This window comes from Camelus bactrianus, chromosome 15 (assembly GCF_048773025.1).
Source record: "Camelus bactrianus isolate YW-2024 breed Bactrian camel chromosome 15, ASM4877302v1, whole genome shotgun sequence".
Taxonomy (NCBI): Eukaryota; Metazoa; Chordata; class Mammalia; order Artiodactyla; family Camelidae; genus Camelus; species Camelus bactrianus.
Genome location: NC_133553.1, coordinates 29,589,925 through 29,610,148, shown reverse-complemented (window position 1 = coordinate 29,610,148; position 20,224 = coordinate 29,589,925). Strand labels below are relative to the sequence as shown.

Below are 20,224 nucleotides of genomic sequence, written 5' to 3'. Positions count from 1 at the left end.
TGCTGCTCTAGTTCTGGGGAAAACAACTGTGATTAAGACACACTAGTTCCTAAGCTCAATGGATTCATATCCCACCACCAAAAAGAACACCCCCAAATGCCACATTACTTTACCTCCATCAAAGCAACTGACTTGGGCTCTGGCCACTTCTTTAATTGTTCTGGCCCAAAATGTTCATTATAGTTGGACGTCTTCGTGGCAGCCGTAAGTAACAGAATCCCTGAAGGGGGAAAGAGTAAATCGAGGAGACTTAGGTGATTACAGTTGAAAAAGCAAGGCCTTTGGGTTCAGAAAGGGGTTTGAATCCTTGCTCTGCCACTTCCTAGTCTAGGTAAGTAAAACAAAAAAATCCTGAGCGCCCCTAAGAGCGCTCAAAAAGGGGGTGATTAGACCTACCCAACCTGTGGCCTTTGGACCCAGTCAGGCAACACCTCGCAGGTTTCCAGGCACCACTACCACCACGGAGGGCCGGAGGGTTGCCCCGGGGCGAACTCCAGGTGATCTCAGGCCTGGGACCTTACTTACTCCCCGACCTCCCCGACCTCCGGCTCGAGGTCAGCAGCAGACTGTTCCGGGAGGTGAAAAGGAGCTCCTTTTAAAAATAAATCAAAGCACTGTGCTCAGACCCTCGCCCCTCTCCCCATCCCCTCCCTACACCTCTGACTCAGGGAGGAGGGGAGCTCGGGCCCCACCCCCTGGGCCCCCAGCCCCTCCGCCCACGTGAGGCCGCGCCCTGGGGGGGTCTTCAACCAACTGACCCGATGCCACCTTGTTTTAATTAAAATAAATAAATAAATAAATTGAGGTCATGTAAATTAATACTAAAGAGAATTTCCAATTTATCTGTATGCTGCAGGGCTACAAGTAGAAGAGAGGAGTGATTTTCAGTGCCCTTTCTGCCTGAGGAAAACAAAATTTCTCCTATGCGCTCGGTCCCGCTGATCTTCCTGTGACTAAGAGTCAAACAGCATAAACCAGAGGGTGATAGGCAGAATCAGAATCAGCAAGTGGGAAATCACACTCAAAATAAAATTTTAAATTTTCTAAAGACTGTTGGGAAAACCTGAAGAGAATATGTGGGTGTGGATTTTAAGGATACCTGACTTAATTTAGGGAAAGACCCAGTGAATTGAGCTGGGTGCTAAGTAAGGTAGCTATTAGCATTTCTACTGTATCTTTCAGGCAATATTTCTGGGGAAAACACATTTGCAGTAACTGCCAATTCATGGTATTGCCATTTCTTAGCTATCACACAGACACTGAACTCAAACATTAAGTGAAGTTTATTGCAGATGCTTTTCTTAGACACAGGACAGTTCTCCATGGCCTTCCTTGGTCCTCATCCTGAATGACTCCTGCTGGCAGATGGCTTCCTTGAAGCAGCCTTCTTTTGTGCCCTCTTTTACCAGTCAAGGATCAGGGTATGTGCTCCTTGGTTGCTAAAACCTTTTGAAAGTGACAGAAGAAAAGAGTTAAGGGATGACAGGCTTACAAGAGCAGAAAGAATTCCTCTCCTCAGGTGAGCTCATCTCCTGAAGCCTAGTCCTCCTGTCAGGGCTGAGTGACTCGCAGGCAGGGTCCCCACTCAAACCTCCTGACTCAGCCTCTCCTCACTCTATGGATTCAGAAGCACACAGATTCTGGCACAGAGCCAGCCCTATTATATGTGGGGTAGACCACTGATGTGAGATACCATGTGAGGACCCCCCACGGTCCTGCTTTCAGTTGTCAATATGTCTGGACTGATAATTTACACTAGGATTATGGTGATTTATAAAATACTAGGTTCCTTTTTTTCCCTTTTCTTTTCAAAATTATAAATCTCTGTCCTCCAACCTTCACTATCAGCTGATGGATGACCTTCTGACTTCGTTGTGAAAATGAAGTAATCAGAAGAAGCTTCATTCACCAAGCTGGCTTCATCTGTATCCATGCACTGTTTCCTTCCTCTTATAATGGATGGATGGTCCTGACCTCCAGATGAGTCCAGGATCCCACCTCTCCACAGGTAAAGGGGGTAGGAGGTTGAAGGAATGGATGACGAGACTATTTTAAGTAAAGTCAGCAAAGCCTTCTCTAACAACATGATGTCTGTGCAGAGGTCAGAGTGACCTGAGAGAGTGAGACATGCAGAGATCTGGGGAAAGAGTGTTCCAGGCAGACAGACTGGCAGAGGCAAAAGCCTGAGGTGGGAGTGAGGCTGGTATGTTCACAAAACAAGAAAAAGCAGTGAGGCTGGAGCACAGTGAGTGTGGAGAGAAAGGTGGGTGATGAGCGTGGAGAGGAGACAGGTGCCCATCATATGGGGGTCAGAGCCCATGTTATGGAGTCAGCATAAAACACAAAGTGTGAGGGGAGCTATGAGAAGGTTCTGAGCAGGGGAGAATTCTGATCTAATTAACATTTTTAAAAGACATGGTGCTGCATGGAGAACTGATTACACAGGGTGAGAGCAGAAGGAAGATCAGCTGGGAGGCTAGTGCACTGGCCAGGTAAAACCACAGTTGCTTGAACCAGTGGTAGTAGTGAGGAACTAAGAAGTGAATAAGCTGACACTGCTTGTTACCTATAAGACACAGGGGCTGAGTGAAAGCAAGAAATTAAAAATGACTCCTAGATTTGCGTCCTGAGGGTCCTTTTTGGACTATAGTACTATTCCCTAAACTACGGGAGATTTGGAAGGAAAGCACATTTGGAAGATGAGGGGCAGATATGCACAAGTAAGGAATAATCCTGTTTGGGGCTGCATATATCAAGATACCCACAACCTGTACAATGCATAAGAAGGGTTTGTAGGGTATGATTATAAAGCAACTTACTTTTTTTCCTTGCTGTCCATTTAAACCTGTTCTGTTGGATAGTCCTCCTGACCATCTTCCTGTTTTATTTTCTGTCTTGCTCTTATTAGTAGCTCAAGTGATATATTATTCATTTGTTTGTCTGTCTGTCTCCTCCACCAAAGTGTAAGCTCCTTGAGACCAGAGATTTATCTGTTTTGTTTATCACTAGTCTCCAGCCCCTAAAACACTACCTGGCTCAAGGTCAGTGCTTGTTAAAATTTGAGGAAGAAAGCAAGCAGGCACGTAGGAGGACAGTTAAATGAGTTAAACCACAAAATTAAGTTTTAATACATTTCCCATGAGCTAGTAATAAAGCAGCTCCTTTATCCTTTAGGGGTAGGAGTGGGGAAGTGGAGACAATCAGAAAAGAATGATGGAAAGACTAACTGTATACTCAGACTAACAAACCATTTCCCTACTGAATTCTAACTGGGAGATGGGGAGGATAGGCTGTGACTCCTTCAAATCCACTCCTAAAAGAAGCTACACTCCAGAGACTTGGGACAGGACACAGGGTGTGGAGAAAAGAACCGAAGGGAAGTGGCACCTAGACCTGGAGGCAGGAGCCTAGGCTCGATGAGTCAAATGGCACCAAGTTTCACTATAGTTACCTTAGGATGAGAAATATGTGCTCTGTGAACATCAATATTTCTATACATTTTATATTTGGGGGCTTTTATTTTACTTTTAAAATTTTACTACTTTAATTTAGTATATGGTCCTTTTGAAATTTGTTTGCCTTTCCTGGCTGAATTAAGGGGAACAAAATTTGGGGCCAGGCTTGGTAAATGATAGTGATAACTGGTAAATGGCAGAGAGATGGTAGAGTTGGTGGAGGAACAGAAGAAGGGCAGAAACTCAGTAGAAGGAGCTAGGAAATCCTACAGTCTGCCACCCAGAGGGCACCTCCAACTGTGCAGCTCCCAGGGGCGACTCTCTCCATTCCCTCTGAATAAAGGAACCCTGCCGCAGTTTCTTCAGCTCACTTCCTTGCCCTGTTTTGGGGTGGGGTCGGGGTGGGAGGAGTAGTCTGCTCCCTCCTCTCTTCTGGGAAGCCTGCCATACAGAGAAGTTCCTGGCTGCTCAGGACCAGCAATTGCTGCCTTATGTATTGCAAAATGAGACTATGCCAGCTCTTCACTGCGTCCTGGTCCTCATCCCTGTCCATCTCCTGGCTGAGACTCAAGGAGAAGTGTTCTTTAGAGTTGGCCTCTTTGGGACTTGGATTCTTTCCCTCCTGATAACACAGAGGTTCTTTTTCCAAAAAGGATGACCCTCTGTTTCTGTAGGGAGGAACTAGAAAGGAAAGAATTCTAACTATCAACTCAATTGTAGCTTTTAATATTTTATTTAAATTTGAAGTTGATGAGTTCTACATGAATTTATACATTTTTTATGAAAAAGAAACCTAACTAAATAGCAGTACCTTGCTCTAGTAATGTTTTCATCTGAAATCTCACTGCTGCTTAATCAAACAGCTGAGTGAGGGTCCTTTGGTGTAAATGGCCCCTCAGAAAATTGTCCACTGTGCCTCCCGTGGGAAGGTCTAACTCTGTCAAGGAAAACACGCCTTTTCCAACCCAATGCCATGATCGGGATGCTTCCCTAATTCAGGGAAGATAATATAATCTTCCTTCTTCTTTCAGGGGGAACTCATAAACTTAAGCCTCTAGTTTAAAATATAAGCCCCTACGTACTCCAACAATGCAATATTCTCCTTCATATCTGAGTCATATTTTGCTATAAGATATTTAAGGACAAAACCCCTCCTTTTATACCATGTATAGAAATTAAATAGGATTGAGATGTTTATTATCCTAAAACCTGACCCAAACAGGTCTGTAGACTGTCTGTCTACAGTTAATGACTATAAACAAAGTTACACGTTTGGAGCCTACTATACAAGTGATGCTCAATCATTCCATCTGTTAAGGACTTCAGCCACCAAGTGAATAGGGCTTAGTTTCAGCACTTTCGATTACCCCTCAATTTCAGCTCCCATTCAAAAAAGCAGGAATGTGTTAAACCACACCTCAAGGACACTGAGAATTCCACAATGGCTAGTACCATCTCTAACAGTGATCAGTTTCTACTTTAAGTCACTAAGACCCCCATAAGGCTATTAGCTGTTCTCTCTGCTGGACATGCCAGAATCAAGCATCTCTAAAAGCCTTCTGGCTTCTGCCTTACTTCATTTATTCATCAAATTCTGAGCTTATTCAGATGAAAGGAAACTACTGCAGCTTATCTGGGGGTTTTTTAGGAACAGAGAGTTGTAGGTCAACCTACTAAACATCATATAAGCTCATTTATCCTCCAGTTGCTCAGTTCTTTTTAAATTATTATCAACAGTTTCACTGAGGTATAATTTATGCACCATAAAATTCACTCATTTTAAATCAGTGATTTTTAGATTTACAAAGTTGTGCAACCGTCACCACGATCTAATTTTAGAACATTCTATCAGTCCAAAAATCTCATATAATCACACTCCATTCCCAACCCCAGCCCTATGCAGTCAATAATCAACTTCCTGTCTCTACAAATTTGCTTTTTATGGACATTTCATATAAATGGAAATAGAACCAAATTTGTGATTATCTTCTTTCACTGAGTATAACAGTTTTGAAATTCATCCATAAGTATTTCTTTTCCTTTTAATTGCTAAATAATGTTCTACGTATGGATGTACCACATTTTGTTCATCCACTCACCAACTGATGAACATTTGGGTGGCTTCCACATTTTGAATATTGTGAATAATGCTACCATGAACACTCATTCATATTCAAGTCTTTATATGGACATACATTTCCATTTCTCCTGGATAGAAACCTAAGAGTTGAATTGCTGGGTCACTTGGTAATTTAATGTTTAACATTTTGAGAAACTGCCAAACTATTTTCCAAAGTTGCTGCACCGTTTCACATTTCTCTTTAGCAATGTTTGAGGGATCTCATTACTTTTAATCAGATACTTAACAAGTTATGTAACTATGCAGAGAAACCTGTTATTTTTAATTCCATAAATGGTAAATTGAGATGATTCCCCATGTTACACACACAGTTGTGTGAGTACCACTTTTCTGCTTACACCCTCTCTTCACTCTGGGCACAATATTGTAATAGCCACTACCCACCAAATCTAGTCCAAAATTCCATTTTTATCACTCCAATTCAATTAAAAATCTCCTAACCTTTAACTTTAATGTGAGTCGTTAACAAATTTTTTCTATGTCTGTGCTTGTTATTTCTGAATGTGTTAACTGCTTGTTCTTTAAAACCAGAAAAGGCTGAGAAAAGCTACCACCTCACCTAGACACAGTGGTGGGAATTGCCTGACACCTGGCCACAAGAGTCTGGTGTATGCCTTGGCACTGACTCCAGCTACTTAAAAGGACAGCAGGCGATGGAAACACAGCCAAGCATCATAAATTAAAGAAGAACAAAGCTATGGAATGAGAGGCTTACTTGTACATGACTGCTTTTTCTTCTTCCTGGGATTCCAGAAGATGAGGAGCTCTTGCCAAGGGTTTCAAATTAAAACTATTATCGTTGAAATTCACTTTCACTTTTAACCTTTAACAAGATAGCATGTGTGAGAGGATGTTTTGAAAACAGTATGAAGTTGCATTTATACATAAATTATTGTTATACATTGACTGCTATGTATATTGTCCAAAATACCACTACTTCAAGCTGGAGTACATTCTTGGGTGTTTAACTCTGATGGAGATTGGCTTACTATTTACTGAGAACCTAGAATCAGCTAGGCAAAGTTTAAAGTGCTCTCTATATCCCAGAGCTGATACTCTAAATGTAAAAAGAAGCCACAGAGATTGTGTCACTTACAAGCATATATGTAAAATGCTTTTCCTAAGAAGGAACCCAAACACTCCATTCCCCAGTCCCCATTGCCCTAAGGTGGCAGGCAGGTGCCTTAGATCCCTCCAGTCTTGCTCAAGAGTTGGTTGGAAGGGTGATACTGGCCCTGTGAGGAGCATCCATTTTGCTGGCACAGATTACAGCAGACTTGGTGTGGTTCTAGGCCAACAACTGAAGCAGCAGCTTCCTGATTCTGCAGTTTCTTGATCGTAGCAGAAACAACACATCCCTTGGCCAGCCAGTTCTACACTGTGATTTTGGGAGTTATTCCTGAAACTCAGTTGTATTTCTTAAGACCTCCCAATGATTTTGTGAGCAGTATAAGTCATCAATAAATGAATCGCTTTCTGAGTGAACTCAGTTGTCTGAAACCAAGAGCCACTGTCCTAACACATGCAACATGCAGATAGCCACACAAAGAATTAATGGAAAGGACCGGTGTGGTCCTGATTTAATCAGAATGAGTTTTCCTAAAGAATGCAGATTTTGAAACGTGTTTTGAGTAAAAGAAATTTATACCTTAATCTAAGGTATAAAGCATTACTAACAAGAGGACAAAAGGGTTTCCTATATTAATATATCTGAGAAGGGCTAATGCAGTGACTCATTTGTCTACAGAAACTTTCTTAGGCAAGGCTGTCTTAGGGCAGAACTTTCAGATAAAGAGTATATAGTAAGGGTGCCAAATGATCATGAAAAGTTTGGAGGAGAAGGGTATTATCCAATTAAACCTTCTTAACTATCTCTCGTTTTGGTCAGAGCAAACTAAAAGCATGGGCAGTAATATCCTTAGTTAACAAATGCAATGGCTTCCCAGTTCTCTATATGCCAAAGCTTCTGGCATAGTGCCTGATCCTTCTTGTCACTCTACCCTCTACTGACATCTGTGGCAAATCACAGACAGCTTCTTCTATCTCCTTTTCTTGCTTCCACCTCCTAAATTTTACAACACAATCTTTCATCTCAGTATTTTATTTTCTTTTTCTCAGTATTCTCTCCTCAGCCTATCTAATCCATTCTTTTGCTTCTACTCGAATTCCAAAGTGAGTAACTCTTCAATGCTGTTTTCCAGCCTCAAATCCTCTTCTCTCTTCAGCGGTAGTCTCAATTTTCCAACTATCTGTAATACATCTTTACCTGCAAGGACCACCAGTATATAAAACTCCATATGAACAAAACTGATCTCATCAACTGCATTTCTGAACCTGCTCCCTCCATGTTCCTTCTTCTACTGATAATGCCTCCATCCTCCCAGTGACCTAGATTTAAATATCAAATTCTTTGACCTCCCCGTCTCCTTGCTCACCATATCCAATTATTACTTCATTAGTCCATGAAACAAATACTGACTTTGTGCCACCCAATTACTGTCCTTATATAAACATATATATATATGAACAAACAAAAAATATAAATAATGGCTGACTAAAAGCTCTGAGGCAGTGATCTTCAGTTTTGATTATATATTCCTTAGAAAAAGTTTTGAAAAACCAAATGACCATTTGCACATTTTAAAGCTGACACCAACAGTTTTTCATTGTAAGTTTAAATAAGTTTGCTTCTTGTTAATAGATTTTATAAATATCAAATATTCATTAGGATAAAATAAAATGAGTGAGTGAAGAAAGAATTAGTAAACTGGAAAATATATCCAAAGAAATTACCAAAGGAGATGGAAAATATGAAAGACATATTTTAAAAATTAAGATGTAAGATATTTGCATATGATACATGCAAAGACTAACACTTAGTACAAGGGCCCAGGTAAACCAGTCTTTCCCAAACACACTAGCCCCCCTGAGAGTGGAGCAACATGAGTCATAGAGAAGAATCCAGACAAGCGTCCAGAAAACGTTTTGCTTACTACATTAGTCATCTCCAGAACCTTCATGAGGGTAAAAATAAATACTGCAATTGGAACCTACCATATGCCCATTATTAGCTCATTATAAAAAATGAGCTAGTATTTCAATATTCTCAAACAACAAGTTCATACTATACAGCACCGGGAACTATATAAAATATCTTGTAGTAACTTATGGTGAAAAAGAATATGAAAACAAATATATGTATGTTCATGTATGACTGAAGCATTAGGCTGTACACCAGAAATTGACACAACATTGTAAACTGACTATACTTCAATAAAAATATATATACCAAAGAAATCAATATTCTCAATATCATCATCTTCACATACATCCTGAGTTAATCTGTTATAAACAGACTCCTGGTTTGGGTGGACCCTTCCTCATCACCTGCGTTGTTAGGCTTATGATGTTCAAAGGCAATGAAAAAAAGTAGACAGCCCATTCTTTCAGAATTCTGCCCTAAGGTTTATTTCTCTTTTGTATACTACAGTGCCATTTGTGGTAATTTTTTTTAAAATAAGAAATAAAATTATTAGAGTTCCACTTCCACTTAGAATGTAGAAAGTTTCAAATAATATTGCTCCCACCCTAATGACAAGAAAAGGTCAGATAATCTACAAAATCATAACTTTTATTGAGTCCATGAGACCTGAAGGCAAACAAGTAAATGGAATTCCAAAAAAGGAAAGTCCCTTCAAGGGGAGGCAGGACACAACCATTTCAGTCTTTGCTAGAGCATGGAAGAAAGGCTGCTTCCTTACAAGCAGGAAAAAAGGAAAAAAAAAATTGATAACTTGGACTTCATTAAAACTTAAAACTTCCGCTCTGCGAAGAGCACTATTAAGAGAAAGAAAAAATAAACCACAGCCTAGGAGAATGTATTTATAAAACACATATCTGATAAAGGCCTCATATCCAAAACATAAAACAAAACAAAACAAAAACACTTAAAACTCAACAATAAGAAAATAAACAAACATTTAAAATTGAGTGAAAGATCTGAACAGACATCTCACCAAAGAAGATACACAAATGGCAAATCAGCATGTGAAAATGCTCAACATCTTATATCATTAGGGAAATGCAAATTAAAACAATAACGAGATACCACTACATATCTAATACAATGGCTAAAATCCAAAACACCAGCAACACCAAATGTTGGTGAAGATGTGGAGCAACAGGAACTCTCATCCATCACTGTTGCGAATGCAAAATGGTACAGCCATTTTGGAAAAGTCTGATAGTTTCTTATAAAGTTAAACATAGTTTTACCATAGAATCCAGCAAATGACACTCCTTATTATTTACCCAAATGAGTTGAAAACACATGTCTACTCAAAAACCTGCACCTTTATTCATAATTGCCATAACTCGGAAGCAACCAAGATGCCTTTCAGTAGGTGAATGGATAAATTGTGGTACATCCATATGATGGAATATTATTCAGCAATTAAAAACAGAGCTATAAAGTGACAAAAAGACATGGGGAAAACAAATGAATATTACTAAGTGAAAGAAGATAGTATGGAAAATTACTGTATGCATAATGAACTGTATGATTCTACCTATATATGACACTCTGGAAAAGACAAAACCAAAGGGATCGTAAAAAGATCAGTAGTGGCCAGGGGTTTATGGAGAGAGCAATGAAGAGGTGAAACACGCAGGATTTTTAGGTCAGTCAAACTATTCTATATGACACTGTAATGGTAGATACACCACATTACGCATTTGTCAAAATCCATGTAACTGTTCAAAAAGAGTGAACTCTAACATGAACTATAGACTTCAGTTAGCAATAATGTATCAATGTTGGTTCACCAATTGTAAAAAATGTACCACACTAATGCTAGATGTTAATAGGGGAAATTAGATGAGGGGAGTAGGAAGGAAGATATATGAAAACTCTCTGTACTTTCTGCTTAAATTTTCTATAAACTGAAAACTGCTCTAAAAATTTAGGCCTATTAATTAAAAACAAAAGATAATCAGCTAAAAATTTAAGGAATCCTTAAAGGCCAAGTGTGGGCTAGCATGACACTTTGGAATAGCTGGGGAGCCCTCATACAAGAAGTGTTTACACACATGTGCAAGCTCTTCTCCATGGGCTTGCACCAGGTGCTAACAAGAAAGATTGGGCACAGAGCAGAAAACCAGAGACAGCCCCCATTAGTGACAAGGATGTGCAGGAAGAGACTGACAGCTGTAGGCAGACAAGTGTAATGTCCTTCCCACTTCCCTGGACCCTTCCCCCCTACAAGCAAAAGCCTTAAGCTGCTGGGGTAAAGGGAGAAAACTCTTTCCTTCAGGAGGAAAAGCAAAGATCTAGCTTCTGAGAGAGGAGGAAAAGCAAAATCTATCTGTCTCTGGAGTAGGGATGGGAATCCTCCTAACCCCAGGACAGAGGTAAGGATACACTGTTACGAGGACAGGGATGTGAGTAAAAACTCTCTGTTCCAGGGGGAGGTGCAAGGAACTGCCAAGCAGAGGTCTGCTACTATTGAAAGAGAGGCAGCAAACTACCATCCAAGCACAACCACCGTCACAAGACAGTGTTTGGCTGCCACAAGAAGAGAAAGAAACTCATAAGAAATCACTACTCTTGAAGCCTGAGAACACAGTGCTTGCCTAAAACTGAGGCTAGATAAAGAAAACAGAATGTTCCTCCACCCCGACTTCAAGCCTAGCAACAAGCAACTACAGTATACTTCTGGGGATGAATGGAGAGACCCTACCTCCTCCACCTCTGTGATGCAAACTTACAGGGATAGCCAAAAACTGAGGGGGACACAGGAACATTTGACAAAACCCCTCAGGTACCCCAGCCCCAATCCTAGCACAAGTAACAGCAGCCCACCACTAGAGGTATTTGAAGCCTGTGGTGCATTGAAGGTAACAATGGCAATAATAATACCTAAACCCGGCTCAACATCTGACTAGATAAGCCAGATTCTCTACACTAATGTTTGACATAGAAGAAATATATACATTTTTGGACACAAATATTCAGTCTATACTGTTCTACCTTTAATGCCTGGCATTCAATCAAAAATTACAAGAAATGCCCCCAAAAACCAAAACAAAATAACCTCAAATACCTGGCATTCAATCAATAATTACAAGGGATAAAAAAAAGACAAAATAACTGTCAAGAGATAATGCAATAAACAGAACCAGATTCAGAATAACCCCTAATGCTGGAACTCTAAAATAGAGAATTTAAAATAACTATGATTAGTATGTTAAAGAATCCAGTGGAAAGATGAACAATATGTATGAAGAGATGGAGAATTTTAGAAAAAAGTTAAAACTATGGGGAAAAAATCAAATGGAAATACTAGTAATAAAAATCATATCAGACACAGAGAATTCTTTTAATGGGCTCTTTGGTATATAAGACAGAACCGAGGAAACACTCATTTAATGGTGATCAACAGATAGGACTCAGCTGAAGAAAGACTCAGTGAACTTAAAAATAGGTCAATAGAAATTGTCCAACTGAAATATTAGTTAAAAAAAAAAAAAGAGTATCTAAGAGCTAAAGAGCTATTGGACAGTATCAAATCATCTAACATACATATAATTGGAGTCTCAGAAGTTTAAAAAAACAAAACAAGAATGGAACTAAAAATAAATCTACCATATGACTCAGCATTTCCACTCCTGGGTATATATCTGAAAAAAAATTAAAGCACTAATTCAAAAAGATACATGCACCCCAATGTTCACAGCAGCATTATTTACAATAGCCAAGATATGAAAGTAACTTGTGTCCATCAACAGATGAATAAAGAAGATGTGTTTTATACATATATGCACGTGTGTGTGTGCACACACAGAAATTCTACTCATCCATAAAAAAAGAATGAAATTTTGCCATTTGCAACAACATAGATGGACTTTGAGGGTATTATGCTAAGTCAGAGAAAGATAAATACTGTATGATATCACTTATATGTGGAATCTAAAAATAAAACAAACTAGTGAATATAACAAAAAAGAAACAGACTTACAAATATAGAGAATAGATTAGTCATTACCAGTGGAGAGAGAGCAGGGAGAAGGGTAAGTTAGAGGTAGGAGGTTAAGAGGTACAAACTACTATGTATAAAATAAATACACTACAAGGATATATTGTACAGCATAGGGAATATAGCCAATATTTTACAATAACTATAAATGGAGTATAACCTTTAAAAACTGTGTATCACTATGGTATACACCTGAAACCTATATAAAATTGTACATTAACTATACTTCAATTAAAAAAAAAAAAAAACAGGAGAAATAGGGCATAAGAAATACTTGAAGTGACAATGGCCTAGAATTTCCCCCCCAATAATGAAAGACATCAAACCACAGTCAAAGAATTTCAGAGAACACTAAGCAGGATAAACAGAAAGGGGGAAAAAACACCCAGGCACATCACACTCCAGCTAATGAAAACCAAAGACAAGTAATATCTTGAAAGTACCCAAGAAAAAAGAAACATCACACATAGAGGAATGAAGACAAGAATTACAGATTTCTCACTGAAAAATGAAATTAAAAAATAAAAAAAAGTCGTGGGAGGAGAGTATAGCTCAGTGGTAGAGTGCATGCTTAGCATGCACAAGGTCCTGGGTTCAATCCCCAGTATCTCCATCAAAAGTAAATAAGTAAATCTAATTACCTCCCCCCACAAAAAGATCAAAAAAAAAATCGTTATTATGAGAAAATTTATATCACTATCTCAAGAAAAAGTTTTCAAATTCCAAGAGGTTCCATGACTTCTATTATATTAACCATTACCTGCTCCTTTTACAAAATTCACTTTCTATGTAGTTTGTAGGCAGTTTAAGCCACTCATTCGGAGTCATAAAGTGCCTTGAATTAGAAATTCCTGGGAATCTGGAATGCAGTTTGGCCTTCTCAATCTCTTTAAATTCTTTCATTGTATATATTTTGCCTGCAGGGAGATTATTAACCTAAATTAGCACCCTTAAATGCAACTCTCATTGCTCTTGGGTTATGAAATCACATGACAATTAGGAACTAAGTACCAGTCTCACACTGAAGAAGAGTTCTTTTCCCATCATCTTTGTCATATTGTGCCTTTTTCAAAGGGTCACGAAATGGTCGGATGGTAACCTACAAGAAAAGCACTTCTTTGAGGACTGGGTTGCAGGTCTTTTCCAGGCTATTTTAAGCATCCATGTATGGCTGTTATGCCAGAATCAAGATTACAGTATCTACAAACTAAGGGCAGTCTAATCATTACATATATTTAACACATTACAAAGAGTTGGGGACACTCCAATACATATCTTAGCAAGGCCCTCCAGCCAAAGCAGCATGGTTAGCGCTTATATTAAAAGGTCTTTTCAGATTATTGTGGATATTCTTTTTAGATACTATACTCAAACTATGCCCAAACACAACAAGCAATAGTTTCTTAAAGGTTAGTTATGATGTGGAATCTGAAACCACATCAATGAGTTATTCAAACTCTGCTACATTAAAATCCATTGGTCTGTCTTGAACATTGAATCGATCTTTTAACCATATTATGATTTGGTTGTTTACAAAAAATTAGATCACTGAGTTATGTGAGGTCTTGCAAATGTTAATACATTTCATTATACCAAAATCACATTCATTAACATCTTGCCAATCTCATCAGTAAAGTCTTTGGGAACTGAAACACTCAGTATGGAATGACTTTTCAAAAATCCAGATTTCTTCTTGAAAGCTCACATTTTATCATTGGCAACAAATATTGTAAGCTGTTTTTCTTGAAATGACAGACTCACTTCATTAACTTTCCAGAAACTGTCCGCCAAACACCCAAGACTTAATAACTATAGTCTGTAAGTCATTCCTTCAAGTAAAAATGATGTTCCAAGAAAAAAAAATCAGCAGTTCAGCTCATAATTCAAACAACCATACTGTATTTCAATATGCAGAGGTACTCTTTGAATGTTTTCCATTTCATCACAGAATACTAAAAGTGAAGTGGATGTGTAGCGGAGTTTGGGTATTTTGAGCACTAGCTGTCCCAGACTCCTTGCAGGGCATCCTGCAATAAACGCCGCACTTTCTTTCACCAAAAAAAGGAAAGAAAAAAAAAAGATATGTGCTAAAGGAGCAGCACTTAATAAAATTAATCATTTTTACTATTTGATCAAGGACATTCTCAAGTGAAATTAAATTCTTTTCCTCTGACTGCATGAGAGTGAAAAATATGACTACCAGTACAATCAGGTGACACTGATTTAACTTGTTCTAAGACACTAGCAGTTTTACTCACCATTGCTTTCGCACCATCAGTGCAAATTTATACAACTTCAAAGTGCAGAGCTTAACCTTAAAAGGTCACCTATCAGCTTCATTTAGAGAAGCAGCATGGTGAAAGATCAGAACGGAATTTGGGTATCAAAAAGATGTGGTTTCAAATCCCAATTCTGACCCTACCTAGCTATGTTACTAGCTAGTACATCTGAGGCTCTAATTCTAAACTCTCAGTTTAACTCTCAGCTATAAAAATAGGGACAATAGCTCATACACATAAACCAACTGGAGGAAAAAATTTTAAAGCCGTACTTTGCAACTGCCAGCAGTTTAAAATGTCTATGACCAAAAGTAAGTTTTTTGTTTTATTTATCCACTACTTATTTGAAGTTATGGCAGCAGTTCTCAAATTGAGGTATGTAGATCTTTGAGAGTCCTAAAACTCTTTTAGGAGGTCCATTAGGCCAAATCTTCATAATAGTGCCAGATACCATATGCCATTTTCATTGCGTTGACATTTGCACTATTAGCAAAAGTGTCAGATTCTCTGGTGGGGTTGCAAATTAATACAACTATTTTGGAGGACAATTTGGTGATATGACTCAAATTCATGCATAACCTTTAACCCAGCAATTCTACATAAGGAAAAAATTAAGAAATACATAGTTACAGGAATGTTCATCATAATGTCATTTATAACAGCAATAGGTCAAAAACAATCAAGACATTCAAAATAGAGAAATTTCTTTTAAAGATGGTATAGACTGGAATTTGACACAATATTGTAAAACGATTATAAATCAATAAAAAATGTTTAAAAAAAAGATGGTATAGTAAGAAACTACATATGGTTAGAAACACATCTACACTTTGCTGTTTACAGCTATGTGACCTTGGACAAGTAACTTATTGGTGCCTCACTTGCCTTATCTGTAAATTAGCAAAGAATGTAAAATAAAATGAAAAAAAAAAATTCCTAACATTTGGTTAAGCCCTCAGTGCAAGTTAACTGTTACTAATAACAGAAAACCATGCATTGGTTAGAACTGTATATTTACATTTGTTGACAAAGAAAGAAGCAAATCATAAACTATTAAGGGAAAAAAAGGAGATTTTAAAACTGAATGTGTAGTATGATCTCATTCTTACAAAAGAAAAATGTGTATATATATCTACATATAGAAACAAGTTTTGAAGGATACACAGAAATCTGAGTTCATTCTAGGTAATGGAATTATGAGTCATCTTATTCTTTATTTAAAAACTGATTTTTCTCATTTATACGTCATAAAAATGAAATTTTTAAACATTACCTATTACCCAATTATTATGCAATGTTTTTAAATGTTATAGAGATTTCAGGTTTAATTTACTTCAGACTTTGGCTTTTTTTGTTCGTTTCTAAGATATGGAGATGGGACGTGATTCTTAAGACATTATTGCATTCTTAGGGAATCACTAAAGGACACACACACACACGTGCATATATATGTTAAGCAATGCAAACTCATAAATATTTTAATCTACACTAAAGTGACAGCTCAAAAAAACCAACCACATAATACCAAAGTTAAAATTAGAGATCTACCTTCAGAAAATCCGGGTCCTCCCTGCTCATGTAAAAAGGATCATATTCTTTTGGATCAGAATGCTCTATAAATGCATTTTCCTATAGGAAGGAAATAAAACCACACATAAGATCAGGAGGTGAATAATTAATTTTGAGCATACCAGGTCTCAAAAGTAATCAAATATACAGTTCCACTCTTATGCTTTGAAATGGCATCAATGACAAATGCAAAAGGGAAAGGATGACCAAACTGGAAATTAAATTTAATGTATTTAAGCAATAAATATTATAGTGATAGACGGAATCTGCTAAAAATTTGCAAGATTTTCATAAAGAATGTTGGAACACTAAAAGATTTGGGGATTTGTTTTTAGATGCTTACTAGTTAAGCACCTCAGATCTGTTAAAAATGCCAGGAGAACAGAAATATTTTATAGCTTTGCAAATGATCAAGTTCCAGAATTTAAAAATATATATATCTTGAACTCAGAATCCAATTTTTAAAACTGGCATATAAAATTAATAATTACATGGGAAAAAAAAAGAAAAAATGAGATTCTAATGTACATGTTTAAACCTAGCCCTACCCTCCCCCTCCACCCTTTCCGCATGCTCTGGATTCAAGAACAGTATCTGCTATAATAGAGGACAGATCACATGTACACAGAGTTGGGAAGGGCAGGCTGTTAGAATGATTATAAATAAACAAAGATAACTACAGTTCTTAAACCAACTGAAAAAAGTATCAAATGATCTCTTAGTACCTTTTTATTTACGTATTTTAAAAAGTCATCTAATTCCTTTTGTCTCCTTTTTATAATCTTCTTATGTGAACTAACTTTTTCTATAATTTTCTTCTGGAGAGGATCTGCCACATGGTCAACCCATCTTTTATATAGCATCTCTTTTTTTCTTGTATTTAAGAAGTCATGATGTTTTAAATACTTATCTAGTTCCTAGTAGGCAGTGACAGGAAAGACAAATATATTATCCTAAAGCTTTCTTGTTCCAAAATTCAAACTTCATTTATATTCCTAAGAATAACCACAAAAATCATTCATTAATTAAATCATTGATTTGGCTTCTACTTTGTTACTCACACTATACTGGAAACCAAGAATACATGAATAAATTAGATAATATGCCCGTTCCCCCTGAGAGACAGACTACAAAACAATGGGAAGAGGAACAATATAGCAAGATATATGTGGGGCTCAAACAGATACTTATATACCAGTGTTCACTGCAGTATTATTCACAATAGCCAAGAGGTGGAAACAACTCCAGTGTCCATCAGCAGATGAATATATAAACAAACTGTGGTAAATACATACAATAGAATATTATACAGCCAAAAAAAGGAGCAAAGTTCTGACACATGCTATAACATAGATGAACCTTAAAAACAATATGCTAAGTGAAATAAGCCAGACACAGAAGGACAAACATAGGACTCCATTTATATGAAATATCTAGAATAGGCAAATCCACAGAGACAGAAAGTAAATTAGAGGTTATCAGAGGCTTGGGGAAGGAGAAATGGGGAGTTCTTACTTAAGGAATACAAAGTTTTTCTTGGGGTGATGAAAATATTTTGGAAATAGATAGTGATGCTGGTTGCACAACACATGAATGTAATTAATGTCACTGAATCGTACACTCAAAAACGGTTAAACATAGCAAATTTTATGTATTTTACCACATTAGAAAAATAATTAAATTTTACAAAAAGATTCCCAAAGTAGTAGACAATTTGGATGGGCCTTAAAAAACAGAGTTATATAGGAAAAAAGGAAGGACAGAGAATGAGGAAGAAGAATATCCTATGGGAACAAAGAAAAGAGACAAGAGTGAAGAGGCAGAACTGTGGCACAACTTGGTATAAATGATAAGTAGCCTGCAAAGAAAATGCCTGAATTAGGTTATAAACTAAATCATTCTCACCAGAACTTCTCATTCACCTTTCATCTAGCAAATAAAATCATGTGATTACTAGTAGGAACAACATGAAATTTAAAATAAAAAAAAATAATAATAATAAAAACCCTGAGTCTTCTCTAGGCCATATTCCTAACTTCAGCTCATAGCACATTTCAACTATTGTCAATGAGTAGCTCCTTTCCTTTTTAAACAACTCTAAAGAAAATTCTTAAAAACAAAAATAGGTTACCCACTCCAGTGTTTAGTACACTTCACATGGACAATTGTCTTGTCTTACAATTCAACCTATCCTGCTACAGTTAAAGCCTTGTTCTTACCTATGAACACCTGAGTAATAATTGGTGTGTTCCAGTAACAACTCTTAAAGCTCTTAAGAATACACAGTGACTGCACAGAAGCCCCACTAAAATGAAGGAACAAGTTGAGCAGGAGGAAACTCTTACAAGGTATCTATGAAAGAATCCCCACAAAGTATAGGAAAAGAGGAAGCAAATTAAAGCAATCTCAGAGATCTTTTGAGGTTAATCCTAAAGACTAATGAATGTTTTAATTCTGTTTTCTGTATTTTATAAAATTTTTATGACAATGCACTATATCTAAAATGGAAAAACAAAGTTTAATTTTTAATTGAGACATTCTGTAGCCAATTCCTACCTTAATTACATAATTTTCTCTATATAATATTGATTGAATAGCGGCATCAATATCTTCTTTAGCTAATGCCTAAAATGACAGAATGAAAAATTGAAAATTAAGTATTAAAAAATTAAATTATTAATAGTACTTAGACTCATAATATTTTATGTGACATATCCCTGGAAAGTTCTCTGTAAATTCAATTTTTCTACCTCAAATCATATCATCAAGTACTTTTTAAAGAGTATTTGAATCTTTCTGCCCTCACAGTCCATTCTAAGGCAAAAAAAATAACTCAGATCACAGACATTTTGAATCCTAACATGGTCAAGTGACTTGCCCATAGTCACCTGGTAAGTAAAACCCATCTTTTTTCACATCCTATAATGTGATACAATCAGGCCTCTATTTGAATTCATTTAATCATTAGTGAATCCTATTTGAATTCATTTAGTCATTACAGCTATCAAGTATCAATAATAACTATTGTTATAAACAAGTCACATTTTCAATATTTTAAAGCAACACAGTCTTCAGGAAATAGTTCACGGTATTAAATTTTTCCATTTTCATAACAAAACTTCCAGTTAAACATCTGCCAGAAAATATAACAGGTTGATTTCTACCACACATATGAATACAATTAACATCATCGAATTATACACTTAAAAAAGGATTTTATGCTATATATTTTTTTCCACAATGGAAAAAATGATTAATAGTAAGACCCCCTAAGTGGGAGGCACTTGGGATAGGCTTTTGAAATACTCTGATAATTACACAAAAATAAAATAGTCTCAAATTAATTGTCAGTGGAATTAGTTGTCTTCAGTTCTACTACTCTTGTTTTCTAGAACAGATCAGTAAAATCTCAAAAATCTAAGAATTAACCTTCCGCATTAACACACAAAGAAATTACGGCTCAAGGGAATTAAGAAATAACAGAAGCCTCAAAAATCCTGCAGTCTGGAATTCAATTAAACGTGTCTAACTTCAAAATCATTTTCTTCATTTTTTTTCTGCCTCACTGAATTGCTATTCCTAGCAAATTTATTGTTCTCAAAACCAAGATGGATACTGAATTAATATTCTAAACAAAAATATAAAAAACAACCAACTGAAGACACTGGAGACTGATCTGAAGCAGGCAGAAAGTAAAGGGTAGCCAACACTTGGAAAAAGACAACAGCACTAGGTAAGTTTTTAGTT

General features: G+C 36.9%; 1 protein-coding gene across 10 annotated transcripts in view; it reads right to left on the bottom strand.

Annotated features, from left to right (window-relative positions):
- Nucleotides 1-1,265: 1,265 nt before the first annotated feature.
- FAM228B (family with sequence similarity 228 member B) overlaps nucleotides 1,266-20,224 on the bottom strand; it is a 46,192-nt gene continuing 27,233 nt past the window's right edge. For 6 of the 10 annotated variants that reach the window (XM_045511881.2, XM_045511874.2, XM_045511875.2 and 3 more), the window contains exons 3-10: nucleotides 19,034-19,102; nucleotides 17,203-17,394; nucleotides 16,457-16,537; nucleotides 13,641-13,728; nucleotides 13,390-13,546; nucleotides 6,311-6,418; nucleotides 1,837-2,000; nucleotides 1,266-1,446 (exon numbers count right to left, since the gene is read on the bottom strand). In XM_045511881.2, the coding sequence (XP_045367837.2) occupies nucleotides 1,403-1,446; nucleotides 1,837-2,000; nucleotides 6,311-6,418; nucleotides 13,390-13,546; nucleotides 13,641-13,728; nucleotides 16,457-16,537; nucleotides 17,203-17,394; nucleotides 19,034-19,102 (903 nt within the window). In that variant the 3' untranslated portion in view covers nucleotides 1,266-1,402. Of the gene's footprint in view, nucleotides 1,447-1,836; nucleotides 4,124-6,310; nucleotides 6,419-13,389; nucleotides 13,547-13,640; nucleotides 13,729-16,456; nucleotides 16,538-17,202; nucleotides 17,395-19,033; nucleotides 19,103-20,224 lie in introns of those variants that run through there. The other 4 variants (XM_074341743.1, XM_074341744.1, XM_045511883.2 and 1 more) reach the window with 4 other exon arrangements.